Source organism: Colossoma macropomum, unplaced genomic scaffold (assembly GCF_904425465.1).
Source record: "Colossoma macropomum unplaced genomic scaffold, Colossoma_macropomum, whole genome shotgun sequence".
NCBI classification, from domain to species: domain Eukaryota; kingdom Metazoa; phylum Chordata; class Actinopteri; order Characiformes; family Serrasalmidae; genus Colossoma; species Colossoma macropomum.
In genome coordinates, this window is record NW_023494806.1 from 15,225,813 (window position 1) to 15,253,547 (window position 27,735).

The 27,735-nt window shown below is 39.3% G+C and overlaps 1 protein-coding gene across 2 annotated transcripts; it reads left to right on the top strand.

Annotated features, from left to right (window-relative positions):
- The first annotated feature begins 475 nt into the window (after window positions 1-475).
- jak2b (Janus kinase 2b) lies at window positions 476-26,022 on the top strand. Of its 2 annotated transcripts, XM_036598324.1 has the most exons (24): window positions 476-1,272; window positions 6,260-6,506; window positions 8,576-8,699; window positions 9,652-9,769; window positions 13,210-13,355; window positions 13,684-13,978; window positions 17,324-17,443; window positions 17,681-17,838; window positions 18,035-18,146; window positions 18,360-18,546; window positions 18,707-18,831; window positions 19,143-19,277; window positions 19,600-19,687; window positions 19,866-19,993; window positions 20,073-20,211; window positions 20,642-20,793; window positions 21,075-21,225; window positions 21,659-21,798; window positions 21,971-22,160; window positions 24,085-24,209; window positions 24,378-24,550; window positions 24,674-24,791; window positions 25,058-25,171; window positions 25,392-25,655. In XM_036598324.1, the coding sequence occupies exons 2-24, from the start codon at window positions 6,302-6,304 to the stop codon at window positions 25,524-25,526; spliced, it is 3,378 nt and encodes a 1,125-aa protein (XP_036454217.1). In that variant the 5' UTR covers window positions 476-1,272; window positions 6,260-6,301; the 3' UTR covers window positions 25,527-25,655. The 2 variants fall into 2 exon arrangements, with proteins under 2 accessions (XP_036454217.1, XP_036454219.1); XM_036598326.1 differs by lacking the exon at window positions 476-1,272 and having other exon boundaries at window positions 6,302-6,506; window positions 25,392-26,022.
- Window positions 26,023-27,735: the final 1,713 nt, after the last annotated feature.

Here is a 27,735-nt window from a genome sequence, read left to right on the forward strand (position 1 = left end):
ACATTATAGTCATTAACAATTACTCGTTTTTCCATGTCATTATGCTACACCGCCGACAGTATCTGTACTGTTTGTGTGACTGGTCTGACTTTTTTAGCATTTGTGGGTCACACATCTGACGTTTTTATTTGTGGTTCACGCCTCTAACTTTTGCGGTTTCGTTTCATTTTAGACCAAAAGTACTTCAAAAAGAGAAGAATAACACATAGCACACTTCAGTTCCTCTGCTGATAGAGGCTGGGTTTACTAAGAGGTTCCACGGCACTTACTCTGAATTTAAACAGCTACTTTTGCACTCCTACTCATGTTGTTTTCTGCAAAGGTACTTTTTTACTTGAGTCATTATTTTACAGAAGTAACGCTACTTGTTCTTGAGCAATGAGAATGGCTTCAGACAGTCCACCTCTGCAGATATGCCGTGTAGCCTACAGGTGGTAGTATGGACTGTAAGTTGAGCTTCGCTTCGTGTGTCCGCCCATACAGACCTGACTGACTGAGCGGACTGGGGCCGCTGAAGCTCCATCGTGTGTCGGACTGAAGCGCTAGCAGTGGCGCGGTAAACCTGCGCAGCTACCGAGACGGCCACGGAAACATTAACACTGCGTGCTGGAAATGAATAACCGCCCTTTCTCTGACTTTTTCTTCGCCGTAAGCGTTGAAGTCCTGCCTGAAAACTCGTTCTGAATTTACTATGAGGGCAAACGTTGCTTAAGTTAGGAACTGCTGCCGCTGGCGAAGTCAGCGAGTTAGCTACCGTTAGCATGTTAAGCTAAAGCCAGCTAGTTGTCACTTCGTATGACGAATGGTTCTTCTTTTAAAGAGACTAGCCAGCGTTAAAGTTCTTTTTCGAGCTGGAAATCGCGACATCCCCGTGTGCTCGAGTCACTGAATATGCATTTCGGTTTGGGTGAATCTGTCGTCCTCGCTGTCATGTTTGGATAACGTAAGATTGAGCCAGTAACGTTAAACCTTTTTCTTTTACCGTTGAGTTCGGACTGTCTGTCAGATTCGCGGAGCATAAAGGTGAACGTCAAGACTGGCTCCAGCTAGCAAACGGCTAAGTTACCCTTCAGTGCTCGAGCAGTCTGTATAGCAGCGACACTCCGATGTCACGAAGGTGGCGGATACGGGCACATTTGGACTACGAAGCAGCAAAATGGATTAAGTCAACAACAACATTTCAGTCAGGAATTTCAAGTTAAGGTGCGCTGAACAGGACAACGAGCAAGTTGGCTAGCCCTGCTAGCTAGCTTAGCGACGGCAAACGACCAAGTAAGTTAAGTTTGCAGTTTTGCTAAAGCCGTATGAGTCTTTGTCTTCATATTACTGCTGCCTTTAGGCTATTTTAGCTAGCAGGACGCTAAATATGGCATATCAAATATTCTTAACTCATATAGGTTGACTTAGTTTGCTAGCTAACATGAAGCTTCAAGACACCTGCGGGGGAGTTAACTGCTAGCTCGTTCAGGAAAATAACAGTCCTGTGACCGTCCATGCAGATGAAACTGAAGCTACAAAGAGATGCATGAATAACACTTCTTGTCATTATGGGAAATTACTGTCCAACTGTTTATGTGTGCAGGCTTTTTTACCTACTGTTGCCTGTTTAGATAGCTAGCAAGTAAAGTAATGGGAAGAAAATCTGACTGTCCGAGCCTGCTAGGTTAGCTAGCTGTCAATGTCTAATAACGTTGGTCGTCCATGCGAACTTCACATGACATTAGGGCCTTCTGTTCAGTTCTCCCTCGCACGTACTGCAGGATATGGTCGATAGTGTGCGTGTTTTTGCACTGTATATCTGCCCTGTTGGAAAATGAAGTGTTTAGCTCGTTTATATAGCCAGCAGAAAGACTAATGAAAACGCAGAGTATTTAATGTCAGTTGTTTTGAAAGTCTCCCCTAGCGGAAGCGAGGCGTAGCCCTCGTACGGTTTACTTAGCTTTGAGAAACAGGGTCGCATATAATCTGTAGCTGAACTGACATCTTTTTTTTGTCCCATCAAAATGATCAGAAGGCTGAAACGCCTGAAACGTGTGTGTGGTGACCGTATTTTGTTAATGTCATCTAAACTCAGGCCTAGCTCTGTGTAAAGCTGCATTGCAGCTGATCATATGAGATATTGTTAGAAATCTGTATTTCTCTGTATAACAAGTCAGGTTCATGAGTATTTGACCAGCTGCATATTTTTTGTAATTTTGCCTCATTTCAAATGCAGTGAGGCAGTGACGTTCAGCTTTAATTCAAGGGGTTAAACACATATCACATTAACCATTTAGGAATTACAGCTATTTTTACGCAGACCCTCCATTTTTGCAGGCTTAAAAGTAATTGGACAAACAAACATAATTATAATTTTTAATACTTGGACACAAATCCATTTGCAGTCAGTGAATGCCCGAAGTGTGGAACTCATGGACATCACCAAATGCTGAGTTTCCTCCCTTGAGATGCTTTGCCAGGCCTTCACTGCAGCCACCTTCGGTTGCTGCTTGTTTGTGGATCTTTCTGCCTTCAGTTTTGACTTCAGTAATTGAAAAGTATGTTCAGTTGGGTTGAGATCAGGTGACTGACTCTGCCATTTCAGAACATTCAATTTCTTTGCCTTAGGCAAACTGTTGGGTTGCTTTTGCGGTGTGTTTGGGGTCATTATCCATTTGTACTGTAAAGCGCTGTCCATTCAGTTTAACAGCATTTGGCTGAAACTGATGCAAAAATGTAGTTCCTTAAACTTCAGAAATGTTTTTGTTAACCACATGAATTAAAGCTGAAAGTCTACACCTCAATTATGTTATGACTGATTCATCCATTGTGGCAGTGTACAGAGGCAAGTCACAAGTAATTTTCCAAATATGTATGGACCTGACTGTATTTTCTGAAATGACAAAACAGAATTATTTAGAAGCTAAATTCTAGTTATTACCTTGTTATGCGAGCAAAAAGGTGATTAACAACAGAACAGAAAACTGCAGAACAGAAACTTTGCCTTTTGCTTGGTGATGTAGCAGTGCATTAAAGCATGTATCATCCCAGTCACATCTGATTAAGTTGCATTGCAAATGCAAGACTTAAGTTGCTTTAAAAGAAAATGCAAGAGTTAGAGTTGCAGCTTTGAGTATGTATGGCACTTCAAAACATGGTGTTCTTTTGAAGGCAGTGCTTGACATTTTTGTTTTTTAGATTTATTAGATTAGATTTATTAGATTTCAATATGTATTCCATTCATGCTAAGTGAATTGACTCAGATTGTACAGTGGTTATGAGTAATAGTTTAAAGTAATCCAGTTATTTCAAATTACGGTCCAATTAGATCTTTGGTGAGGGTTAGATAATCCATAAGTGTAAAGTAGTATGAGTTTAATCAAAACTGAATGAAAGTGTACCCCAGTAAATGCGTAATGAAACATTTTATTTACACCATAGCATATGTGTTTCACACATTTTACAGGCATTGGAATTTATTCAGGAAAACATGCAGTATAACAGCTAGAAAGGCCTATAGCCAGTATTCTCGCAGTCAGATCACTAAGTGTGTTATGAACATCTGAACAATACAGGCCTTGTTATGTGAGAGATCAGAGTTTGTGTGGTTTGTGTCTCTAACCACTGAATGGAGTTTGCTGTTGTAAGAAAGATCTCATTGACCAAAGAGAGTTCGTCACTAACGCTTGCTTATTTTGCCATGACGAAGGGAGGACATCTTTCATTCAGCGCTTCCCACAATGTCTTTAACTTCTGGCTTGTCTGGAGTTTGCAGTTTACATAATCCACTTGATGTTTTAGAGGAGTTTTGAACTTACGCTGACCCAGTTAGCCTGTAGTTTAACTCGAATTAATGCTACTCATTAGAGTTAATCTTTAATGGCATATTTTATTCAGTTTGTTTGCAGCTTTGATGTTTATTGTTTACGTCATGCCCTTGTGCGCTTTACCCGCCCGAACCGCATTCTCCAAGCTTTCTGCCCCCAACCCCCCTTTTTTATGCCTCTCCCTCATTTCTGAATAATGTCTTGTGCTCCGCCTGGTAATTATATTACAAACAAATGCCCGGTGGCAGCTTTTGTTATTTATGCTATTCACTCTGTTGAAAGAGGATTGTTTCATCTTCACTCTCAAAGGCCAAATTAATGTTTCACTTGGTTTAGAGCAGCGATGTTATAAGTTGCTCATCTCCAGGCCCCTCAGGCAGTGTCAGGAGTTTGTGACTAAACCGTGGAGGTGTCTTCTCTGTGGTTCATTTTCAACAACGTCACTTCTCAGTAGCTGGCAATCAACAGTTTTCCCTTTAATGGCATATATTTGAAGGATTGTTGACAGTAGAGGTTTATTAGATTTCAAAACATCAAAACAGGCCAAACCAACAAAGTAACTGTGGAAACTTTGTGGTGCGCTTCAGAGTAGACTGCTTCTGGTAACTTATCACACTCTGTTTTGTGGTGAGCAATGTCACAGTTAAAGGGAAACCCAAAAGAAGAGTGGGTAATGTTGCGGTGCAAAGAGTACCGATGCTGAAGTCAGTGTGAAAAAGGGGAACAAGTGTAAGTCCTGCTTTTCACGTTGACAGAAGTTTTTTTATTTTATTTAATTTTTTTTTTTTATTCAACGCAGTGCTTCTGAATCACTGCCCCAGTGGGTAGTGTATGGTGTTTTAAAGCTGTTTAGTCATGTTAAGAAATGTACAGCTGAAAAGACTCATTGTCTCCAAAAAAAAATCAACAAATTATGTTTGTGGATATTAAGAGAGAAATATAGTATGAGATATTTACAAGGTCTCCTGTGTGTCATATATCTGTCTAGCGTGATTTTGCTAATCAGTCACAATCTAAACAGCAACACATCTGCATCCTATTTTAGAAAGTGTTTTTTTTTTTGAGAAAATATATGGAAAAAAAGAGTTTGTTATCAGCCATACAGCGTAAAAGTCCCATCACAGCGTGCAGTTAAGCAATATTACATATGTGCGTGGGAACACTAGAACGATGAATACAGTCTTTTTTGAATGTAATGAATTAGGGATGGACTGATATATGGAACTTTAACACGGGCAGTGTTTTCATGTACATAATTATCGATGCTGATGCATAAACATTTTTAAATGTAGTAACTAAATCTACTTGGATTAGCATTACAGAGAAATAACTTTAATTTTGTTACAAAATTAACAAAATATAGTCATTTTAGCCCAGTAGCCCAATATTCTGCTCCACCAGAATACAATACATGCATCAAGTATCGGTTTGAAATAACAGTCAAATCTAAACATCTGTTTCAATCATATTTGATACTGTTATTTTTTAAAGCAAATATATGCAGACACCATTGATTATTCCACTGTGTATCCATATATTGAACTGGACTACCTTAACCCTTAGAACTCACATTTATCGCTGGTGATAATTGGAATTTTTATGGGTAGTATTTTCTGTGTACACTGTACGGCCAAAAGTATGTTCACACTTGACCATCACATCTATATGACATAGTTGAAGTTAACATTATCCTTCACAGAAGCCAAAGGTCCTTCACAAACTGCCCCAGACCATTATCCCTTTATGGTTACTGGCTAAACCCAGATTTGTGACACATGATTGATAATTTCAGAGAACCCCTTTTCAGTGATCCAGAGTCTGGTGGCAGTATGCTTTACACCACTCCAGCCGAAACTTGGTATTGTGCATAGTGATCATGTGTGCAGCTTCTCGGCCATGGCAGTCATTTCATGAAGCTCCTGATGCACAGTTCTTATGCTTCTCTTGCTTCCAGACGTTTGGAACTTCCAGAGGCGTTTTTTTATGTGCTATGCGCTTAAGCACTTGGCGGCCCTGCACTGTGAGTTTGAGTGGTCTACCACTTCGTAGTTCAGCTGTTTTTGCTATTAGACGCTTCCCTTTCACAATAATACAACAGAATAATTAGAGTTTACTGGGCAAGATCTAGCAGGGCAGAAATTTCACAGAAGATGGTATTCCATGACAGTGCCATGTTTAAAGTCACAGAGCTCTATACCCATTCTAAGGCTAATGTTTGTGTGTGGAGATTGTATGGCTATGTGCCTGATTTTATATGCATTAGCAATGGGTGTGGCTGAAACACCTGAACTCAATAATAAGGAGGGGTGCCCACATACCTTTGGCCATATAGTGTGCACAATTGCCTGCTTTGTGATACTAGTTCCATCTAGGATTATCTGCAAAAAAAAACTACTTTTTCTTCTTTTTTGTCAGTTAACTTACTACATTTACATCTGTGTCACTCTCTTTAGGTGAATGTTGCCTCTTGACCCCCAGCTGCTTTTGTGTCTATAATGGACATGGAGTTAGCTGCTTGTCCCCCAGCACACCAGAATGGTGATGTCCACCGGCAGGAGCGCGTCCCAAAGCCATCCGCCACTGCTCTGAAGGTTCATCTGTACCACAGCAGCCAGAGTGAGGCAGACTGTGCCCCCCTCTGTTACCCACCAGGAGAATATGTGGCTGAACAGCTGGGCATCGATGCAGCCAAGGAGTGTGGTGAGTCATCAACGGAGGCTGAAGTAATGAGAAATAGGAAGTAAAGCAGTAAAAGTTGGTCAGAAGAGTGGAGTTGGTGCAGTTTAGATTAGAGATCAGTACATTAATTTCCTAATATACTGGAGCTCTTTGACCCTCAGGCAAAGTAACAGTATTTAATGGTTTAAAATTGACATTTGATGGTGTTGCGATGGTGAAACTGGAGCACAGGAAGACCTTTGTTGTTCATTTTCAAGAGGAACAGAGAGGATCTATTTTTCTTTCTTCACATTCTGATTAGCCTAAATGTTGAAGACTTGAAATCATGGCATTCAAAGTGCTTCTCTGCTTGTACATCATAAGGAAATTGGGCCAAATGTACTCCAACTGAATTAGCAAACCAGTCGCAGTCTTGAAAAGAGTATTTTGACCAGCTGTTTGTATCCCTGCAGTGATGGCTCCACTGATCAGTTATTGACAACAAGAAAAAAAGGGCACCCCTTTCTAGCGTCTGGCTCCAGTGTGGCTTGAAAATGGTGCCGTTAAGTTGGCTTTTGTTGAACAAAGTAGATTGGATGGACTCGTCGGTCTACCCCTATTTACTGTCCATCACCATAAACATATAGCACGTCAACCAGGAGCTCATCACAGAGCGAGGCGCAGATCACTGATATTTGGTGGCATTTAACAGCGACCCACATAAATACCGTCTGAATACTTGCAGTGAGAAACTTACCACTATGATGGCTATCTTGTGCTAATAATGTTGTGAGATTGGCCATTAACTTGGAATGGACGTGGTTATTCGAATATACACATATCTGAAAACTTGTTAGAATTTAATTGCTTTATCAGATATTTACGTAAGGCAAGCCTAGATAAAAAATACAAAATAATTTGTGTCTTACCTTGTGATTTGTAAATTTGTATGGTTTTGACAGAGATGTTGCTTCTCATGTTAAACTAAATGACTAGAGCTGTAGAACATATGTCAAACAGGAAGATTTGTACATTGGTAGTTGTGCAACACCAAGTGAGTCTACGTACTATAGGGCAACTCATATTATGTTAAATCACCAAATCACCAAAACGATCAAACAGTCAGGTATGGATCTTCTCTAGAGCTTTAATCAAGCCTAAAATTTTAGTCCAAAGCCCAGTACAGCCGGAGAATTTTCTGTACGAGCCTGACCTGACACAACATCATGTTTTAAGTCTGACCCTAACATGACCCAAACCACATAATCATGTATTAAACATACAGCAAAATTGAGTATAGGATAAAAAAAACAAAAGATATTTACAAAGTACTACAAAAAATGTTTTTGACCAAACAATTTAAAGCTCCTTTTGGCTGAACTAAAATTCAGAACTGTACTAAATCGAGTCACTGTTAATGTTCTATTTTCTCATGAGTGTGGGTCTTGTTTGACCACAGTGCTGAGTGAGTGCAAGCTTGAAAAAAGATTAAAGGCAGTGAAAGTAGTGAAGAAAAAAAGTAGGGAGAAACGTTAGAGTGCGGAAATTGCTGGGTAAAATCTGTTAAAAGGCGAAGGCGAGCTGTGAAATTTGAATCCGACCCAAATGTGACTCAAGTTTGTGAAATTACAAATATTTTTTGCTCTAGTCACCTGTAATAGTCATTGCTCGCAGTAAACGAACGTTATCACTTCTGTGTTCTAATTTTTTTTATTCATAACAGGCAAAAAATGTTGAGGTAAATGAAAACAATTCCTTTAAAAATATGGATATTTAAGTAGTGAGTTAAAATACTCGTCCCTAGCATTTATTATGCTTTTAAAATAAAATAACATTATTCTAGCACAGCCCTAAGAAACATGAATAGTTTATCGTGTCTCTACACAGATGTTTTCCAAAGACTTTGCACTAAAAAAAAATCTGCTAATCAGTGCTCAGGTTTCTGAGGGTTAAGTGATGAACATGTGTTTATCATAATATTTATCATTTACAATAACATTTACCTCTCAAGCTTGAGTGGATGCAAAGTCTGTCCAGTACTGAAAATAATGCTGTTATTTGATTGGCTTTCTGTTTTACTTTGCTTTCTCCTCTTTTTCCCTCCTTCACAGGGGTGTTGCCAATCTACTTCAGCCTCTTCAGCCTTTACAGAGAAAGTGACAGAGTCTGGTTATCACCCAGTCACATCCTTCATTTGGATGAATCAGCCAAAGAGAACTTGATCTTCAGAATTAGGTACCAATAACACATTGAAATGATGACTGTTATTGTCAGGCGCCAAAAGTTGCGTAAATTGTTTTGTCTACACACCACTCTCATCCAAATACATGCTTAATTTGTTTATAAAACATGACTGCCAACATGAATTCGGGGTTCATATTGTGGAAATAAGTCAGGCACAATTTTGGAATCTCAGTTCTTAGATGTGGATTTTTTTCCCCTTTTTTGTCCCATTTATGTTGCTTTGCTTGACAGTCTTTGGGGAAAAAGTAAGAGAAAGACTAATTCAGATTGGTTAAGATATTAATGTTTTAGTTGTTAGTAAATTAAAAGTTAGTAATTGTAGCAGTAAGAATTCGGTAATAAAATGGTAACACAATAGCAACAAGCTGTACTAATAATTTCAGGCTAATTTTTTCTTGTTGTTAATAAATAATATGTTAGAAATTGTACTGGTAACTAGCTGGCAGGTCTAATTACATTTAAATAAAAAGTTCATTTTCCAGTTGATATATGTGTGTATGTGTTTGGGTGCATGTATATATGTATAAATAAATAATGCCTTAATAATGAATAGTTAAAAGCACATACTAAAACTCTTTTGGTCCAAAGGTGGTTTAAATAGCTTAAAGGTTTGAGTGCTGATGACAACAAGAGGATAAAATGTGTAGGTTCTGGCATTATTCCTGACAGCAGACTAGTGTCAGTTGTTTCTTCAGTTTTGCAGTTTTTACAAAGAAAAATGAAACACTCTAAACAGCTTTCTATTTTATGTTTTGACTTATTGCAAACCAACAAAGAAAACATGCTGATTTATTAAAAACTTCTCAAAAAAGCTGAGTGTCACTTAGACTTGTCCAAGTCTGTATTATAGTTATATGATGCAGGTGGCACCCATGTAAAACGTTTAAACAAATGAGCCATAGTTGTGTCTTATATTTAGTCCCTTTTACCTTGCTGCTTACAGGTACTACTTTCCTGGGTGGTATAGCTGTGGAGCCTCTCGAGCTTACCGATGTGGTGTTACAAAGGGATCTGAAAGTCCTGTCATTGATGACCATGTTATGGCTTATCTTTTTGCCCAGGTAGGACCACAGTTATGCACCTCTGGGCCTGCTGCAGTTATGCACGTCTGGGCCTCTTGTATTTCATGTTTCATGTTCTATCTGTTCTGTAACTAGAATGGTGTAGTAAATTATGGACTCTTCGTAAATGTGACAGTGATTAATGTTGCAGCCACATTTATCAGGCAGGTTTTCTTGACAGGGAGGCAAAGCTGGGACTAAACTATGCTGGTAGATTGTCAGTGGTAGATTATTTTACAAACCCAGTTCCCAAAAAATTGGGACAGTATGTGAAATGCTGATAAAAACAGAAAGCAGTGATTAGGAAATTCTGTTTGACCTGTAGTGAAAACAGTACAAATATGCAATGTTTCATGTTTTACTTTGTGAACTTCATTGTTTTTTGTAAATATATGGTCGTTCTAAATTAAATGCCTGCAACACACAGAGTTGTGACAGGAGCAGGTTATGTCTCCAACACTTAATAATTGTTCCGGTGAAAAACCAATTGATCCATTTTTGAAAGTGGATTTTGGCCATTGTTCTGTTATACAAGTCTTCAGATGTGAAACCATACAGGGCTTTTGTTGTTGTATCTTGAGCTTAATAAGACATGTTTTCATTGCGAGACAGGACTGGACTCTATGCAGCCATGCTGTTGTAACACATACAGAATGTTGGTTTTTGTCATCTTGAAATAAATATGGGTGTTCTTGAAAAAGACAGAGCCTAAAAGGGTGAAAGATGTGCAAGCAAAGTCCAAAGTTGAGGTGCGCTTTGAGCAGCAGCCACATGCTTAAAACTAGCTGAATAATCTTACACAGTTCTAGACTAGTCTGTTTATTTGAACAGAAAATAAGATCTATTTATTTTTCAAAGCGTCAAAAATCCATTGTTCCCTACAATGAGAAAATAAGATATTCGAAAACATGTTTTCTGAAGACTAGTTGTATAATCTCACACATTCTGCACTCGTTACTTTATCTCAGCAAGCAGGAAAATAGGTCATTTTCAAGATTTCTTTACTTACTCAGATTTAATGTTTTGTGGTATAAGTTTAAGGTTCAGATCTCAGGTGTTTCAGATGCCCACACTCCATTGCTGGGAGTCCCAGTTGGCCTTGGGGTCACAGTTGAACACAGTTGGCCTTGGGCAAAACACTCAGTTGCCTGGCATTCTCCCCCTGCTGTGTTCAAGTACTTGATAATACTATGTGAATGCTGTTTTTCAAAGCTGAGGTAGCAGGCTTACCGACATTGAAGGCATGCGATTTAAGTTATGCATCTCTCCTGTCTGCCCAGACGATTGGTGCTGTTATGTAATGTGGAGAAATGCTGTTTATTTCAGATGTGACTATACCCTAATTGGAAGAAAACTGAGAAAAATAACTAAACCAAACAGCTTCTTTTTTCATTTAGCATTGACCTTGATTTGTGTTTGTAGTTCACTCATTAAACATGTTTCATTGTCAATGTATGTAGTGGATGAATCAACAAGAATTTTAGTCTTTCCCAAGAAAAATGAGTATGATGATTGAAATGACTACATTTGCTGTGTCTTACCCTTACATAGTGAGTAAATGATATCGATTGTCACTTTGATTATTTTACTGCTAGTCATTTATTGGACATCTTGCATCTTCCATAAGAGCAAACTACAGGTTTGTTTTCAGATTGTACAAAATGATGTTGGATGGGGTTTATCTAGCATGCATTTTGACCTTTATTGACTAAACAAACAGCAAATAAAGGAAAACCATGCTGGGTGACTGCAGTCAAAGGGGTGTCTTCTTTGGAGACTGTTTTTTTTTTTTTCTCTGCCAGTATTTTGGTGCGTGCTGTTTACCATAAGGGAGGTCGGAAGATGTCCAGTTTTCACTTTAAAAATGAACCATTACGTAGACAGATTTTTAGACCTGTGCGTTGTCTGAACACAATGTAAATATAAATGATGTCACAATTTGTCACAGTCTGTTTCTCTGAGCATGTTGTGGATATCGTCAGTACTTAAACACTTTCCAGCTACGTATTTGATTACAAAGAGAGCATAATTATTCCTGTTTAACTGAATTTAGTGCAGCTCAGTATGTGAAATGTTTAATATAAATCATTGTATTCTTCGTTTTTGATAGTAGGAACTGTTTTGACTGTTGCACCAGAAAAAATAAATATTGCAATGAAAAATACTTGAAATATTGTGATACTACATTTTGCCATATCGCCCAGCTCTACATTCAAGCATTTTTAGAACTTACAGTGCCTATGCAATTTAATATGTGAGATCACTGCTTCTGCTGCATTACTGACTTTGCTGTGGTGTAAATGTACTTGTCATTTCTGCTGTCAATTGCTAAAAATAGCCATTTTATCTAGCTTACGTACATTGCTATGGGCCCTCTGTGCTCAACCATGCCTGTTCAAATTAGTTATTGGTATTCTGGGGTGCCAGTAACCTTTGGAAAAATTAATTATACAACATGGCAAGTCTCAAAACATCTTCCTAAGAGCAGCTGTGAGTTTTGAAATCAAAATAGAGGACTATCCTGTGGAGTTCACCCAGGGTTAGAGAAGGTTAGAATTAAGCTGCATTGTGCCAGGAGCTGAACTCAGTTTGAACTGCTTGGATTAGGTGGATTTATGTCCTGGGAAAGAGCCAGTCTCTGACTCCAGTCTCACACAGCCAGATGCTGTTGTTTCACTGTTTCAAACCAGCGTCTGGTTCGTTCTGCTAAGCTTTACGCAAATGTGCAAACACTATCAATTTTGTTGGAAAGTGCTGCATTTGTAAACTTTGTTTTGCTCTTTACCCATTGAGTACTTCCTGAATATGACGAGAAGGAGTTTCTAAATGGACGTCATGATCAGTTTCCCTGGAACGTAGCCTCGAACTCCAATGAACAACCACTGCTGACTCACCAGTGCACTAGTTGGTCTTACACTTAGATTAAGCTTTTTCAACAACAAGCTGACAGCAAGCAACTGGAGCTATTACAACCCAGCAGATATCACTATAAGTCCAAAAGACTATACACAGTTTTGAAATTAAAGGTATGTGGCACAGATGCTACTAGAACAGTCATGACCACTTTTGTGTTACCTCTATTTAGTTTCTGCAAATCAAGCATGAAAACAGTTTTGTTAAACGCTGTTACATTCAGAATATTGCGTTTATCTCCCAGCTTATATAATTGGCAGTTACAGTCTTGCCAGGTTGTAACAGAAACCTAGGATCCTGGCAAGCAAGGCTAGTCTGTCCATGTTGCCAGCAGGGTCACTTTACGTCTCCACTGAGGCCGACGCTCTCTTGTCACATCATTACACAGCCTGCCAGGAATAGTTACCCTTGCAGAGTCATTCAGCCCAATGCACAAATGGTTGTGAGGGTTTACAAATTGTAATTTACATATTTCCGTGGATTTAGGCCACTTATAAGTCTCTTTCTTCTTTTGACTTCCTCTGCAGTGGAGGAGTGACTTTGTGAATGGCTGGGTGAAGCTGTCCAGCAGCCATGAGACACAAGAAGAGTGCCTTGGTATGGCTGTGCTGGACATGATGAGGATAGCCAAGGAGAAGCAGCGCTCACCGCTTGATATTTACAATGCTATAAGGTATGAATTATTGAGAACTTGTTCAATCATTCAGCACTCAGTGGGTGCAGCCGTCACGCAACGCTTGCATAGTCCTGGCATTAACCTTGTTGCTTCTTCTGAACTCTTTTGCTTCCCCGCTGTAAGATACAGTGGCGACTGACCTAATTTCAGTTGCTAATATCCTGTTTGGTTGTTATCTGGAGTTCTTCCTTTGCATCTATGTGCTTCTTGGGGTTTCAGAATGATTAAAGCGGGGTTCTTTGCTTTCATCTTATTTTAAGATTAAAAGATGTGTCTTGAATTTCAGGCTGCAGATTTACCCTTTTTTATTGACTTCTCTCTGCAGTTACAAGTCCTTCCTCCCCAAGGACATGCGGATGCAGATCGAGAACTATCACTTTGTGACACGAAAGCGGATCCGCTATCGTTTCCGGAAGGTGGTGCAGCAGTTCAGTCAGTGTCGGGCCACAGCTCGCGACCTGAAGCTCAAATACCTAATCAACCTGGAGGCGCTGGACTCGGGCTTCTATACCGAGCACTTCCAGGTCAAAGAGCCCTCAGCTGGCCAGGTCACCATCATTGTCTCAGCTGACCAGGGCATCCAGTGGTGCCGCGATAATCACAAAGATGCCCAGCCAGAGGTGAGCAAGCTGGATTAGCTTGTTAGCAGTCTCCGTTGAGCTAACCATCATCAGTTGTAGAGTAGTGGCAAAGTGCTTTTGATTCCCTCAGAGTCCACGTTTTTGCTCCAACTAACGAACAATGCATAGGGATACAGCAAAAATGCAGACAGTCCAGGAGGCCCTGAGGACTGCTTTGAGAACCACTGTTGTTGAATGTCAGCATCAAATTCCAGTCGTAACAGGCCACAGCACTGCAGAGTTTAGCACACCTGATTCAACTCATGAACTAATTAAGAAGGCCTTCATGAGTTAAATTCAGAATGTCACAAGAGGGAACACTCTTCTCTGCAGAGCTTTGACCCTTCAAGACCTGAGTTTGACACACCCTTCGAAAGTGCCTGACTTGCGTTTGAAGAACACTTCCCCTTTCCCAGAATTGCATTTTGTAGATGTCATAAGAAGGCTTTCTGGCTACCTTTTTCATTTTTTGACATCTGAAAACACCAGCTGCCCTTTACATTGTTTGAACATTTCATAATACACGGATCAGGCATAACATTATGACCACCTCCTTGTTTACACGCTCATTGTCCATTTTATCAGCTACACTTACTATATAGGTGCACTTTGTATTTCTACAATTACAGACTGTAGTCCATCTGTTTCTCTGCATACTTTATTAGACCCCTTTTACCCTGTTCTTCAGTGGTCAGGACCCCCATGGGCCCTCACAGAGCAGGTACTATTTGGGTGGTGGATCACTGCAGTAACACTTATGTGGTGTGTTAGTGTGTGTTGTGCTGGTCTGAGTGGATCAGACACAGCAGTGCTGCTGGAGTTTTTAAAAACTGTGTCCACTCACTGTCCACTCTGTTAGACATTCCTACCACATCAGTCCACCTTGCAGTTGTAAAGTCAGAGACAATAGCTCATCTGCTGCTGCACAGTTTTTGTTGGTCATTCTCTAGACCTTCATCAGTGGTCACAGGACGCTGCCCACAAGACGCTGTTGGCTGGATATTTTTGGTTGGTGGACTATTCTCAGTCCAGCAGTGACATTGAGGTGTTTAAAACCCCCAGCAGCGCTGCTGTGTCTGATCCACTCAGACCAGCACAACACACACTAACACACCACCACCACATCAGTGTTACTGCAGTGCTGAGAATGATCCACCACCCAAATAGTACCTGCTCTGTGAGGGTCCATGGGGTCCTGACCACTGAAGAACAGGGTAAAAGCGGTCTAATAAAGTATGCAGAGAAACAGATGGACTACAGTCTATAACTGTAGAAATACAAAGTGCACCTTTATAGTAAGTGGAGCTGATAAAATGGACAATGAGCGTAGAAACAAGGAGGTGGTCATAATGTTATGCCTGATTGGTGTAAATCGACCAAAAGAGTTTTTAAAAACAAACCTTTCAAGTTTTTCTGGACCACCAAGTGGACCACCATGCAAGAGTTGCTTTGCCTTACTGAGTCACTGACTGACTAATGATCATTGCTGAAACACGCATGAGCAAGTGTCACCTGAGACAAGCAGTAGGTGGCCTTATACACCATTAAACATTGCAGTCATACTCCCCTAACGCTACCAATACAAGACTAACAAATAAAGGAATAATGAAGAAGTGTGTTCACTGAAATGTCTTGCTTCAGTTGGAATTTTTCCAGTATGTTGCCGTTCAAGCAATATTTAAGCTTTTTACTGTTCCAGGTGAGGATACAGTCACCAAGCACTAGTATATGAACACTAGTGCACCAGAAAGTAAACTGGGATATTACTTGAATGTGTTGTTCGGCATGTTTTTAGAATTATCCCTTGTAAAGAATCAAAGTTAGCCGGCTCCAAAGCTGTAATGCTAATGCTATTAGCATATATGCTAGCAGCTAGAGAACAAGTGGTTTTTGCTGATATTTTTCTTTCACAAAAGAAAACATTGTGCTTGACTCTACACTTGATTCTGAATAACTGTAGACGTATGTGCGCGTGTGTGTGCGCATGCATGTGTGCATGTGTGTGCATGCAAAAACCATCTTGGAGTCTGGTGGATGTTTTACAATGCTTATAACAGTCCATTATTATGCTAATTTAGACCTAGCTGGAGAGCTAGTTAAATTGTTTTCTCATGGATTCACTCAGGATATAGCAGACATACCCTATGAATTATGATATCATCCATGTGAATTATGAATTAAACAAATAATTAAAACAGATCCGTGGAGATCCTTTGGAGACACAGGATAACAATTACTGGCGTGGAATGACAAAAGCATGGTGCTTCATTTGAGCAGGAGCACCTCTGCTGTCATAATAAGAGTCCCTATGATTGCGAATTGATTAACAAGAACATTTACTGAACATTATACCTATGATTATTATTGTTTTTGTTATTATTGTTATTATTATCATTATTAGTAGTAATAGTAATAGTAGTATGATCTAGAATTTTTGTATTGATGAAAAAGTGATTAAAAAATGTCAATGGCTTCAGACAGGTTACACAGGTAGACTAAAACATTAGTTGAATGTTTTATGGTTTATCATATATAATATAAATATATAATCGTGTGTATTTAAACTTTCCTTTCTCTGTAAAGTGACTGTTTAGGTAATTCAAAACAGGGAGTTTTTTATGGCAGTGACAGTTTGCAGTGTGTCCAGACTATAATCTACTGGAAACTAAGCCTAGTTTGTTGCTGATATTGCATAATGGCACTTGTTTGAAATTATGACAGCATTGGTTATTTTGCCTCCATTGAAAGGCGAATGGAGAGCTTGTGTGTGATTATTATTCCTTCCAACTGCCTTCAGCAAATATGGGTGAACTGCTGCGGGGCCACACAGCAATATGGACTGTGCCTTATACTGGAGTTACTCAGGTTGTTTGGGCTATTCATGTTAAAGTTGCCAAACCAAAATGTGAACAGCCTGTACGTAATTAGCCTGTAGTGATTGAATGAATGGTGGCTTTCTTCACTGGCTGTATTACCTTAACCTTGTTTAGCTCTGTATTGGATCAACTCGGACTCTTAATGCCTGTATTAACATTACTTAATGTAACCACAACCAAGCCTACGTTCTCATAGAGATTAATTCAGTAATCCCATTTAACTGAAAGGGCTGGCAGCTGTATTTGATTGTGTAGGCATGATTGTCAGCCCTGAAACTGAATGAATGGACCTAGTGCGTAAGTAAATCACTTTCCTTTTATATATTGGTATGTAAACTGGGTTCAGCTGGTATGAGACACTGTGATAATGTAGGATGTTTGCTATTCCCACCTGGTGTGCTATGGTTGGTTGGTTGGTTGGTTGGTTGGTTTGTTTATTTATTTATTTATTTATTACCCCTTTGTGCAGGACCTACAGACATATTGCGATTTCCCTCACGTCATTGATATCAGTATCAGGCAAGCCAGCAAAGAGGGCTCCAACAAGAGCCGGGTTGTCTCCATCAACAAGCAAGATGGCAAAACCCTGGTAAAAATGTTTGAGAGACTAAGTTTAGTTCAAAGGAGTGGAAAGAACTCTGAAGTGATTGTTTATTGACTGTAAATGGAGAAATATAAGAGTAAGCCGTATTATATCACTTATTGTTTTAGCTGGTCAATTCTAACTTGCTTTATTAGAGATTCATAATACTTATTAATTATTAATTCCCTTTATTAGGTAGATATGCTTGCTGATGTACATACTTTTCTGTGTACGTTGCAACAGGAGCTGGAATTCTCCTCCCATGCTGAAGCTCTGTCATTTGTATCTCTGATCGATGGCTACTACAGGCTGACTGTCGATGCTCACCACTATCTCTGCAAAGATGTTGCACCACCTCGACTATTGGAGGCCATTGAAAACTACTGCCATGGGCCAATATCGTAAGGCTTAACACCTACCTAGGGAGCACTGAGTATTCTTTAAGAAGGCTACATAAAATGGAATTCCTTAGTGGTGGATGTTGAATTTGCTAGCTAACCAAAACCATTGTTGCAGATATTTAGTTTGTTTTTTGTTTTTGTTTTTTTTCTCTTAAAATGTGGGCATAACTAACGGTTGTTCTCTTCGTTTGTGTAGAATGGACTTTGCCATCAGCAAACTGCGCAAGGCTGGAAACCAGCGAGGCCTGTTTGTGCTCCGTTGCAGCCCCAAAGACTACAGCAAATTCTTCCTGACATTCGCTGTTGGGGTATGTTTGCGAGTTGATATTGCATACTGATTTCACATTTTGTAAGACCTTTATGAAATTCATGAAGCATATTTAGACAAAATAAACAAAATATTGTGTTGCATATGTATTGTGTATTGTAAAAAGTATCATCATATGATATTTTTGCAGTATAAAAAAGCAACAGATTAGTTGTGTGTTTGACGATTCTTTGATCTGTTGCCATTGTTTCAGATGTATAATGAGGTGGAATACAAGCATTGTCTGATCAGTAGATCAGACAGTGGGGATTATGTTCTGAGTGGGACTAAGAGGACCTTCAGAAGCATGCAGGAGCTGCTCAAATGCTACCAAAAAGAGACTGTGAGATCAGATGGCATCGCTTTTCAGTTCAGCAAATGCTGCCCTCCCAAGGCCAAAGGTCTGTACTGCACCAGAAATTACATGCTAATCAGTCAGATGACACAAACTTTTTTTTAACTTTATGTACAAAAAAAAACATTATTTCTTTTCCTCAAAATTATGTCATCAGTACATTAGAGTATAATACTCTCTAATAATGTCTCATTGTTTCGTTGCAGAAAAGTCAAATCTGCTGGTCTGTCGGAGTAATAAGGGATCTGAAGTTCCTATCTCACCCTCCCTGCAGAGACAGAACATTAGCCAGATGGTTTTTCACAAAATCAAAAAAGAAGACCTTGAGTTTGTGAGCACTCTTTCTATAAATTATGTAACAAATATCATATTTTGTGTATCAGCGCTCTTTCATGTGGGTTGGCCCTAATTCAGGAGTTTCTTATGTTATGTGCTACATCTAATAAAAATGCAGTCAGATATGCAGTATATTAATATGATCAAATGCCTACGTATGCTAAATAAGATGTTAATCCTGATTAAATATCATTTCTGTTAGATGTGTTACAAACTGTATCAGACATGGCAAAGTAAAACACTCAGAGCATTCATGCTCTACTTGTGGTCATCTGTGGGTTTGCTAAGCTAATCTTTCTGTTCCAGGGGGAGAGTCAAGGCCAGGGGACATTCACAAAGATCTTCAGAGGGATTCGGAAAGAACTGGGAGACTATGGAGAAATGCACAAGACAGACGTCCTCATTAAAGTCCTTGATAAAGCACACAGAAACTATTCAGAGGTGTGTACCATGCCACTGACTACTGTTTAGCTATAATAGAAGCGAAAAAAGGGACATTCTGCTTTGTCTACTTTTGTTATTTGATAACAGTCCAATAATCCAATAATAAAGGCAGCATCATGCTTTTTTGTAACTTGTATTTATTTTTTTGTAAATCTTGCTTATAGTGCTCCTGCTTTAAGATTTTGGACTGTAGGGTTAATCTTTTTTTTCTTGAGTAAATAGTAATGTTGACATTTGTGTGTCAAACTTAGAAGTCACTTTTGTTGTTTTATAAGAAATGGTATTAAATATTCATACTTTTTCTGTTTTTTGTCTACAGTCCTTTTTTGAAGCAGCAAGCATGATGAGCCAGCTGTCCCATAAGCATCTGGTACTCACCTACGGCATCTGTGTGTGTGGCGAGGAGAGTAAGTGTGTGTCACATTTCTTACTAGCCTGTTACGTGAGTCATTTAAGCTCTTGCCCTCTGCTCAACCTTCTCCATTACCCCTTGAGCAGCATGTGTCCACTGTCCAGCGTTAGTTGGTGTACTTCTTTCTGGGTCAGAAGTGATGGGTGCTTGACTTGTGTAATGTGCCGTTGCAGACATAATGGTGCAGGAGTTTGTGAAGTTTGGCTCGTTGGACACATACTTGAAGAAAAACAAGAACTCAGTCAATATCTTGTGGAAACTGGAAGTGGCCAAGCAGCTTGCGTGGGCCATGCACTTTCTGGTATGTGTCCTATATGAAGCAATAGAATGTTTAAAAGACAAAGCTGATATTTACCTCCCCCTGCTTTTGCCATACACAGGAAGAGAAGAACCTGGCCCACGGGAACGTGTGTGCGAAAAATGTCCTTCTGATTCGTGAGGAGGACAGGAAAACGGGCAACCCTCCCTTCATTAAACTCAGTGACCCAGGCATTAGCATCACAGTGCTGCCTAGAGAGAGTGAGTGAGCCCCATGGTTTGTGATGTGACCAGTTGTCTGTTTTTCTCACTGTTTATCCCTCTTTTTGGCTGAATCAATCCCTGTTAGTTTCAGAGGGTTGCATCTGTCTAGAGAAAAGAGCGATAAAAAAATACTCAGACAAGACAAACTTCAATCAACTAATCTTGGAATTATCACTTAAAAGTAGGATCCTACAAGCTGTCTTTGACCAGTAGATGTCAAATCCTGATGTCCGTTTAATCCATTACATTGCTCAAAGTTGTTTATGATGAGCAACTAACATTTTTTGTTTAGCTTTATGTATTTTATATTGAATAAGATAATCCTCATTATTTTTTAATGATCGACTTTTGAAAGGTAGATTTATAAATCAATCTGGTTTCTGTTCCTTTGAACTACCTGAGTCTGTGAACTTTTTCCTTATTCAAGTTTTGGTGGAGCGAATCCCATGGGTGCCTCCTGAATGTATCGTGGACCCCAAGAACCTCAGCCTTGCTACGGACAAGTGGAGCTTTGGTACGACGCTCTGGGAGATTTGCAGCGGAGGAGAGAAGCCACTTGCCAACATGGACAGCTCCAAGGTAGGGGAATGTCACAAAATACTCACCAAACAGTCCTCCATATCTTTTAGTCCAGTGATTGTGAAACATGTACTTTAATATATTTGTCATGTGATGGTGATGACAATGTTGTATTGGTTGACTTAACTCGCTGCCAGTTTCATTAGAAGCACCATAGAGGAGAAAACAATTGAAAAGTAAATCATTGAGAACTTTAAGTAGATGACATGCACATACTTGAGTGTCCTTTATGTTTATGCTCCTTTGAGTTTTTGTGCTGAACATTTCTCTCTTCCCTACAGAAACACTTGTTCTATGAGAACCACCATCAGCTGCCTGTCCCCAAATGGACAGAACTGGCAAACCTAATCAACAGTTGTATGAACTATGAGCCAGCATTCAGGTCATCCTTCAAAGCAGTCATTCGTGACCTCAACAGTCTCTCCTGCCCAGGTCTGTGGTTTTCTCCCTTTTTCTTTCCTCTCCAGGGTTTTTACTGGGAATATGGAATGAACAGCAGATTTGAAATTGGCCATTTCTGACCTTCCTAAGCTGCAGTCTTAGTGGAGGGTAGACAATGCACAGTAGGAATGGGTTTTTTGCCCTAGTGAAACACACCCAGTCCAGTTCAGAGGTTTTGTTAGTTAACGGCTCCATACTGCTAATAAGAAGAAGCTAATATTGGAGCACTGCTGGTTTGAATATGACTTTTACAAATAGCATTAGTGCTGCTCTCTTGAAAGCAATGCACAAGTTTCTTCTAGTGAACTTTGATGCGCTAAGTGCTGTCAACTTCCACATAAACTTGTTAACACCTCTGACATATGTGGAGTCATATTACTCTGGAACTGGCATTGATCATGCTGAGTAATAAGTATCTTTACAGATTATGAAATGATGATGATGGAGAGTGACCTGCTGCCCAGTAGAACTGGAGGCCTAGCGTTTGCCACAGGAGCCTTTGAAGATCAGGAGCCAGTACAGTTTGAGGAAAGGCATCTGATTTTCTTACAGCAACTGGGCAAGGTAAGGCTCTTATAGTTGTATCTAACATTTTCCAAAGCCAGAGGGGTAATTCATTTGTCCATGCACAGTATTAGTGGAAAGGGCTGATGAACCACATCCCATTCTCTGTTATGATGTGAGTAAATGGTGGACCATCTTTTATACTTCATTAATAACTGCTTGTGTGTGGCAGGGAAACTTTGGCAGTGTGGAGATGTGCCGCTATGACCCCCTGCAAGACAACACTGGTGAAGTGGTGGCAGTGAAGAAGCTGCAGCACAGCACCACTGAGCACATGCGAGACTTTGAGCGAGAAATCGAGATCCTCAAATCGCTTCAGCATGAGAACATTGTGAAGTACAAAGGCGTGTGCTATGGCGCAGGTAGGGCGAGGAGAAAATTGTGTAACTTTTGTGTCATAATAGTTTTGTTGCAATTCATGTACTATGATGATACTTCCTCCTCAGCAGTTTGAGTGTACAGTCCAGTGAAAAAGTACTAGATTTCCTCTGTTTTTGCATATTTGTCACTAAATGGTTTCAGATCCTCATACAAAATGTAATATAAGACAGTTTTAAATGATCACTTTTGAAGGACAAAAGACACCCATGCCATCCATGTGAAAGAGTAATTGTTCCTTTAGGTGAGCGGTAGTTTTTGCCTCTTGGATAGCATTTTTGCCCTGTCTCTCTCTAAGTGTGGAATCATGACCGTTGAACTTATATGAGATGAGCAAGGCCTAGAGTTCCTTAGCTGTTTGTCTGGGTTCTTTTCTGACTTCCTGAATGTGTCATTTCTGTACTCTTGTAGGAATTTTGTTTGGCTGGCCGCCTCTAGGAAGATTCACCACTGTTCCAAGTATCTCCATTTGGAGATAATGGCTCTCACTGAGCTTTGTAACCCATTCCAGACCGATATATTTCAACAGCTTTCTTTCTTATCTCTTCCTGAATTCTTGAGCATGGAATAGTGTGCTGCTTGTTGAAATCCTTTAGCCTACTTCACGTTGCTGGAAAAATTCTATTTAACTGATGTTTAAATTCAGCAGGTCTGGTAGTAATCAGTTATCAGCTAAATTTGGTTAATTAAGTTTTTGTTAATTAGGTAACTAAGGGGGAAATTTAGTATGAAGGTCTGAAATAATTAAGTGTGACAAATATGCAAAAAACAGAAGAAATCGGGGAGGGGCAAACGTTTTTACAGCGCTGTAGTAGATTTCATTTTTTCTTTCTTTCACTCCTAATGTGTATAGGTTTGTCATTGTCATATTTTGTTTGTTTGTAGTGATGCACAGATCCAATACACTGGATTGGTACCTGTACACTGATACTGACCTAATTTAACAGATCAGGTGTCAGCCAAATGTGAACAATCCATTATTGATTGTTTCTTATTAAGGTCGCTCTGAATTCTAAAGCTGTCATTCCAAAACCTAATACGTATCAAATTCCCGCTTTAATGTTTTTATTAATGAAACTGAATATTGTAAATACAGCTAATAATTATGAATGAATCACCTTACAGGCAAACATACTTGTCTAAGGAAATGAAATGAGTGTTTCTTTACATATGTGAAATCCACCTTGTATTTCTCTAGAAAGTGCTTCAGCTTGTCAAAATAAAAGCCCCTCTTAAAGCCTGACATCATAAAAAAAAAGCCCTGTGCAGGAGGGCTTCTCTAATTCTGTTGTGCTTCACAACAGCTTCATCAGCAAATAACTTAAACTTAAAATGTAACAGACTTTTACGTTTTAATCATCAAGTGTAAACCGTTTAAATTGTCATATATTTTGGTCATTTTGAGATAATAAAATGATTAAAGATGTGTTCTGTGATCAGACTTCGTGGCCCTAAAATAAATTAGGAGAATGTGGTAATATGGTTTAATACGAAATTCTCCTCCCGTGCTCCTGATTTTAAAAAATTACCAAAATGTTTTAAAATAGAAATATTATGTTTTTGATGAACTGTTTAGTTATAGCAGTGTATTTTTGGAGGAATAGAGATTAAATTGAAAGAAGAAAATTGAAATAAATTGAAGTAAATTAAAGAAGAAAAAAATCTGATAGATTTACTAAAATCAGAAAAATTAATCAGAAAGCTTGGTACTTGGTGAGGGAGAGAAAAAGTCAGATCAGTCTATTTGTTGAAATTTGATCTGTGTTTATAGCTGCTTGTCTGCATTTGCAGCACCTTTTTTGGTGTCTTTGAATCTTCTCTTTTGAAAGAAGGGATCTAGTATCAACCCCAAACTCTCAACATACTGAGTCTTCTTTGAACCTAACTAAAGGCGCAATTTTCTTCCAGGACGGCGAAACCTTCGGCTTGTAATGGAGTACTTGCCTTATGGCAGTCTGCGTGATTACCTCAGCAAGAATCGAGACCGGATCGACCACAAAAAGCTTGTTCATTATGCCTCTCAAATATGCAAGGTATCTGACCACTTCTTTACCTTTATTTAGAAAAAAGCCTACTACTCCTTGTGTTCATCTTTAAATGGATCAGCTTAATCATTTGTACTATTTGTTGTCTATACTTAACTGGGTATGCTTGCTAAACAAAAATGGGGCATATGTATAAATTGTGTTTTGCTGTTACAGGGTATGGAGTATCTTGCAAACAAACGGTACATTCATCGAGATCTGGCTACTCGAAACATCTTGGTGGAGAGCGAGTTTCGGGTAAAAATCGGTGACTTTGGCCTGACCAAGGTGTTGCCCCAGGACAAAGAATACTACAAGGTCAAAGAGCCTGGAGAAAGCCCAATATTCTGGTAAGAGTTGGGTAGTTTAATTTGTTTATATTCATTTTAGATATTTTGATTTTCGTCACATTGTCAGGTTGAGAACAGACTGATGGTTCTAAGGTTGTTAAGATGGGTTATGTGTGTTTTCAGGTATGCTCCTGAATCCCTAACAGAGAGCAAATTCTCTGTGGCGTCAGATGTCTGGAGTTTTGGGGTTGTTCTGTATGAACTCTTCACCCACAGCGACAAGCTCTGTAGCCCTCCTACCGTATGTACCGTAAATATCTCTCAAGCACCTACGCTTTTCTTTTGTTCTGTCACATTTTCTCATATTTGGTATCTGCATCTGTACAGGATCTGACTGGGAAAATTCCCTGAAAGTAACCGTACCAAACAAAAACAGCTCAAGCCATCACAGTGTTTGAGTTTGTTGTCTTTATGTAACATTGGCACATAGCTTGTCCTCTGTGGGGGGAAAAAAGGACACATTACCAGCCAAGCAGTGGCATTGTATCTTTATTTGTCTCTGTTCAGGTTTTCATGAGTATGATGGGAGGAGACAAGCAGGGCCAAACTATAGTCTATCATCTCATTGAACTCCTGAAACGAGGGAACCGCTTACCCCAGCCAGTGGGCTGCCCCTCTGAGGTAAGTCTTCCAGTCTTCAGGACATGTCCAGTTTGTGCAGTTTGAAGCCCTTTCAAAGTTGCAAATACTAATCAACAAATGCTTCACAATTGTCATGTCACGGCTTCACACCTAACCAAGATAGTAATGCACTGTTGACATGTTGGCCAGAGTAGAACGGAAGCTATAATAAAGTAAACAGGATGAACACAATTAATTGCCTCATTTTTCAATCCCTTAGATGTATGAGATCATGCAGGAATGTTGGGACAACGACCCCAGCTTTCGGCCGGCCTTCAAGGAGCTCGCTCTGCGAGTGGACCTGTTTCGAGACAGCAGCGACTCGGACAGATACACCCAAGTGCCTCCATTTTAAGAGACTTTGTGCCGGGTTGTCAATCAATGCCTGAATTCTCAGTCTGATAATGTTTTTCAGTGTGCCATCTTGGCAGATCTCATTTAGGACTTGCAACCTTGAACTTCTGCCAGCTTTTTAAGAACATTTTTAGCAAAAATGTCTTGTTTTTTTTGTTTGTTTGTTTGTTTGTTTTTTTGCTAGCAGTGCTGGCATGCTTCCTCACCCTGCCCCCTCCCCCACTAAGACAGCAAGAACTGTGAATGGAAGAATGCACGAGCACTGCATTCTTTTTATATCTTAAGTGTTTTTATGTACATAAATATATATAAAGATTTTATAATTTTATAAAAAATGAAAAATGAATGCACTGCTGGCTATATTTGAACTGTTCAAAAGCAGTGAAATGCAAATGAAGAATTTAAAAGGATATATATATAAATAGAGTTGTTTATAGGTTGTCTTTTTCCATCGTCATGCAGGTGGTGTCTAATTAAAATCATATATTAATGGTATATGATGCTGTGTCTGAAAAGGTCATTTAAAAATATCGAAACTAATAATAATAATAATAATAATAATAATAATAAATCAGGAGGGAAAATATAAGACAAATACAGGATTTGGGCCCTTTAAGTTACAAGCTGCGTATGGGTCCCTCTGCTTTACTCATTCAGCATAGATGGGTGTCTAGAGAAGTACTGAAGAAGGGGTTTTCAGTCTTAGTACTGAGGACCATGTGCAGTGCACAGTATGGTCTTCTAGACCTACAGTACAAGTAGGAGTTCATGTCGCAGCTGATGGTTAATAAAGTGGTGCCTTATAGCTGAATGAGCTACTAAGCACTAGCATTATGTTTAATTAATTTTATCTTACTGTTTTGAAATGTATTTGTGCTTTATGGTTTTGGTAATGAATGACATCTAGAATGGGTATACTTGAAAGCTCAGAGTCGGAATGATTTTTATTTTATTTATTTTTAAAGCAAGCAGGGGCTCTGTGGTTCCTTTTATATTGCACACAAAACATTAAATGTGTTACCTCATGCTTTTTGCTGATACTGTTTTCAGGGGGTGTGGCCATGTTGTTATGGAGGCGTGGTTTTATGGTCAAACTGCCTTGAACAGATAAAAACACCTGTACCACCAGCAGCATCTAGTACATGGACTTTAACTTTGAATGTGAAGTGGATTTCATTTGGTAAGGGTTTCCAAACCTTTTTCAAAGAGGGCCAGAATGGACCACACCAAAATACCGGGGAGTAGGTCACAGTTTCTCTAAACATTATTAAAAAACGATTTAAAATATAAAGTATTCAAGATATGAAAAGCAAATGTATATGGAACCAGTGGACGCTGATGCCATTAGCACTGAAGGAAGAAGAAGCTCTGCATTGTGTTTCGGTTGTGAGCATTTTAATCTGATAACAGAAATAATACAGTACTTTTAGTGCTTCTTCCTTCTTCTCATCTCTGCATACAAGACAAAAGTCAAAGGAGAGGAGATTTGTGAAGGGGGGAAAAAGGGGAAGGTGACGTCCCAAATTAAGCTGCCCTGCACCAGTATGGGCTATATTATGGAGAACAATTTTGTGCAATTATAGCATTATAACATACATAGATTTTTAACTCTGTTACATATAAAACAACTAACATGTAATGCACTGCTAAATTATGCTCTCATAATAGCTGTCCAGCATTATACACAAGCTGCTGGGTGTTTTGAAAATGAAAGGCGGGCATCTTTCAGGTGACGCTGTGAGCTCAAATGTGTCTGCCAATCTAAAAGCGCTTAAAAGCAGCTACAACCTTCTGCGCAGTTATTTGTCGAAAAGCAGGCCTCCATGTAATGTTTGAATTTTGGATATTTGTGGATACTCAATAAGCGAGGGAAGTCCAGGGCTTGATAAAGCCATTACTATATGCAATAATGGCAGCCTAACAGAGTTCTCAACTTTGGTGAGGTGAGTGAAATTTAAATTTTCATGCACTAAAGTGTGATTTTATTTTTTAAAGGGGCTATGGTTAAAAAATGGCAGTGGCATTGTGTTCTCGCACAATAATTTTTCATTCCTTCGCAGTAGTGAAAAGATGATGAAGAAATCCAATAAAGAGCTGGATTTTAACTCAGTAGTCAGATTTCTGAGCTCTTACTCTGATTTCTTTCAGGTTTCTCAGGCTGCGCCTGTGCGAAAAACAGACCATGGTACCTGAAATAAGCGAGCAGCACT

What these genes read in the sequence shown, in the direction of transcription:
- jak2b (XM_036598324.1), top strand. Translation starts at nt 6,302, where the DNA reads ATGGACATGGAGTTAGCTGCTTGTCCCCCAGCACACCAGAATGGTGAT. An exon ending in CTGCCCTCCCAAGGCCAAAG is followed by an intron (nt 18,547 to 18,706) that starts GTCTGTACTGCA and finishes GTTTCGTTGCAG; the next exon opens with AAAAGTCAAATCTGCTGGTC. An exon ending in CGTGGGCCATGCACTTTCTG is followed by an intron (nt 19,994 to 20,072) that starts GTATGTGTCCTA and finishes TGCCATACACAG; the next exon opens with GAAGAGAAGAACCTGGCCCA.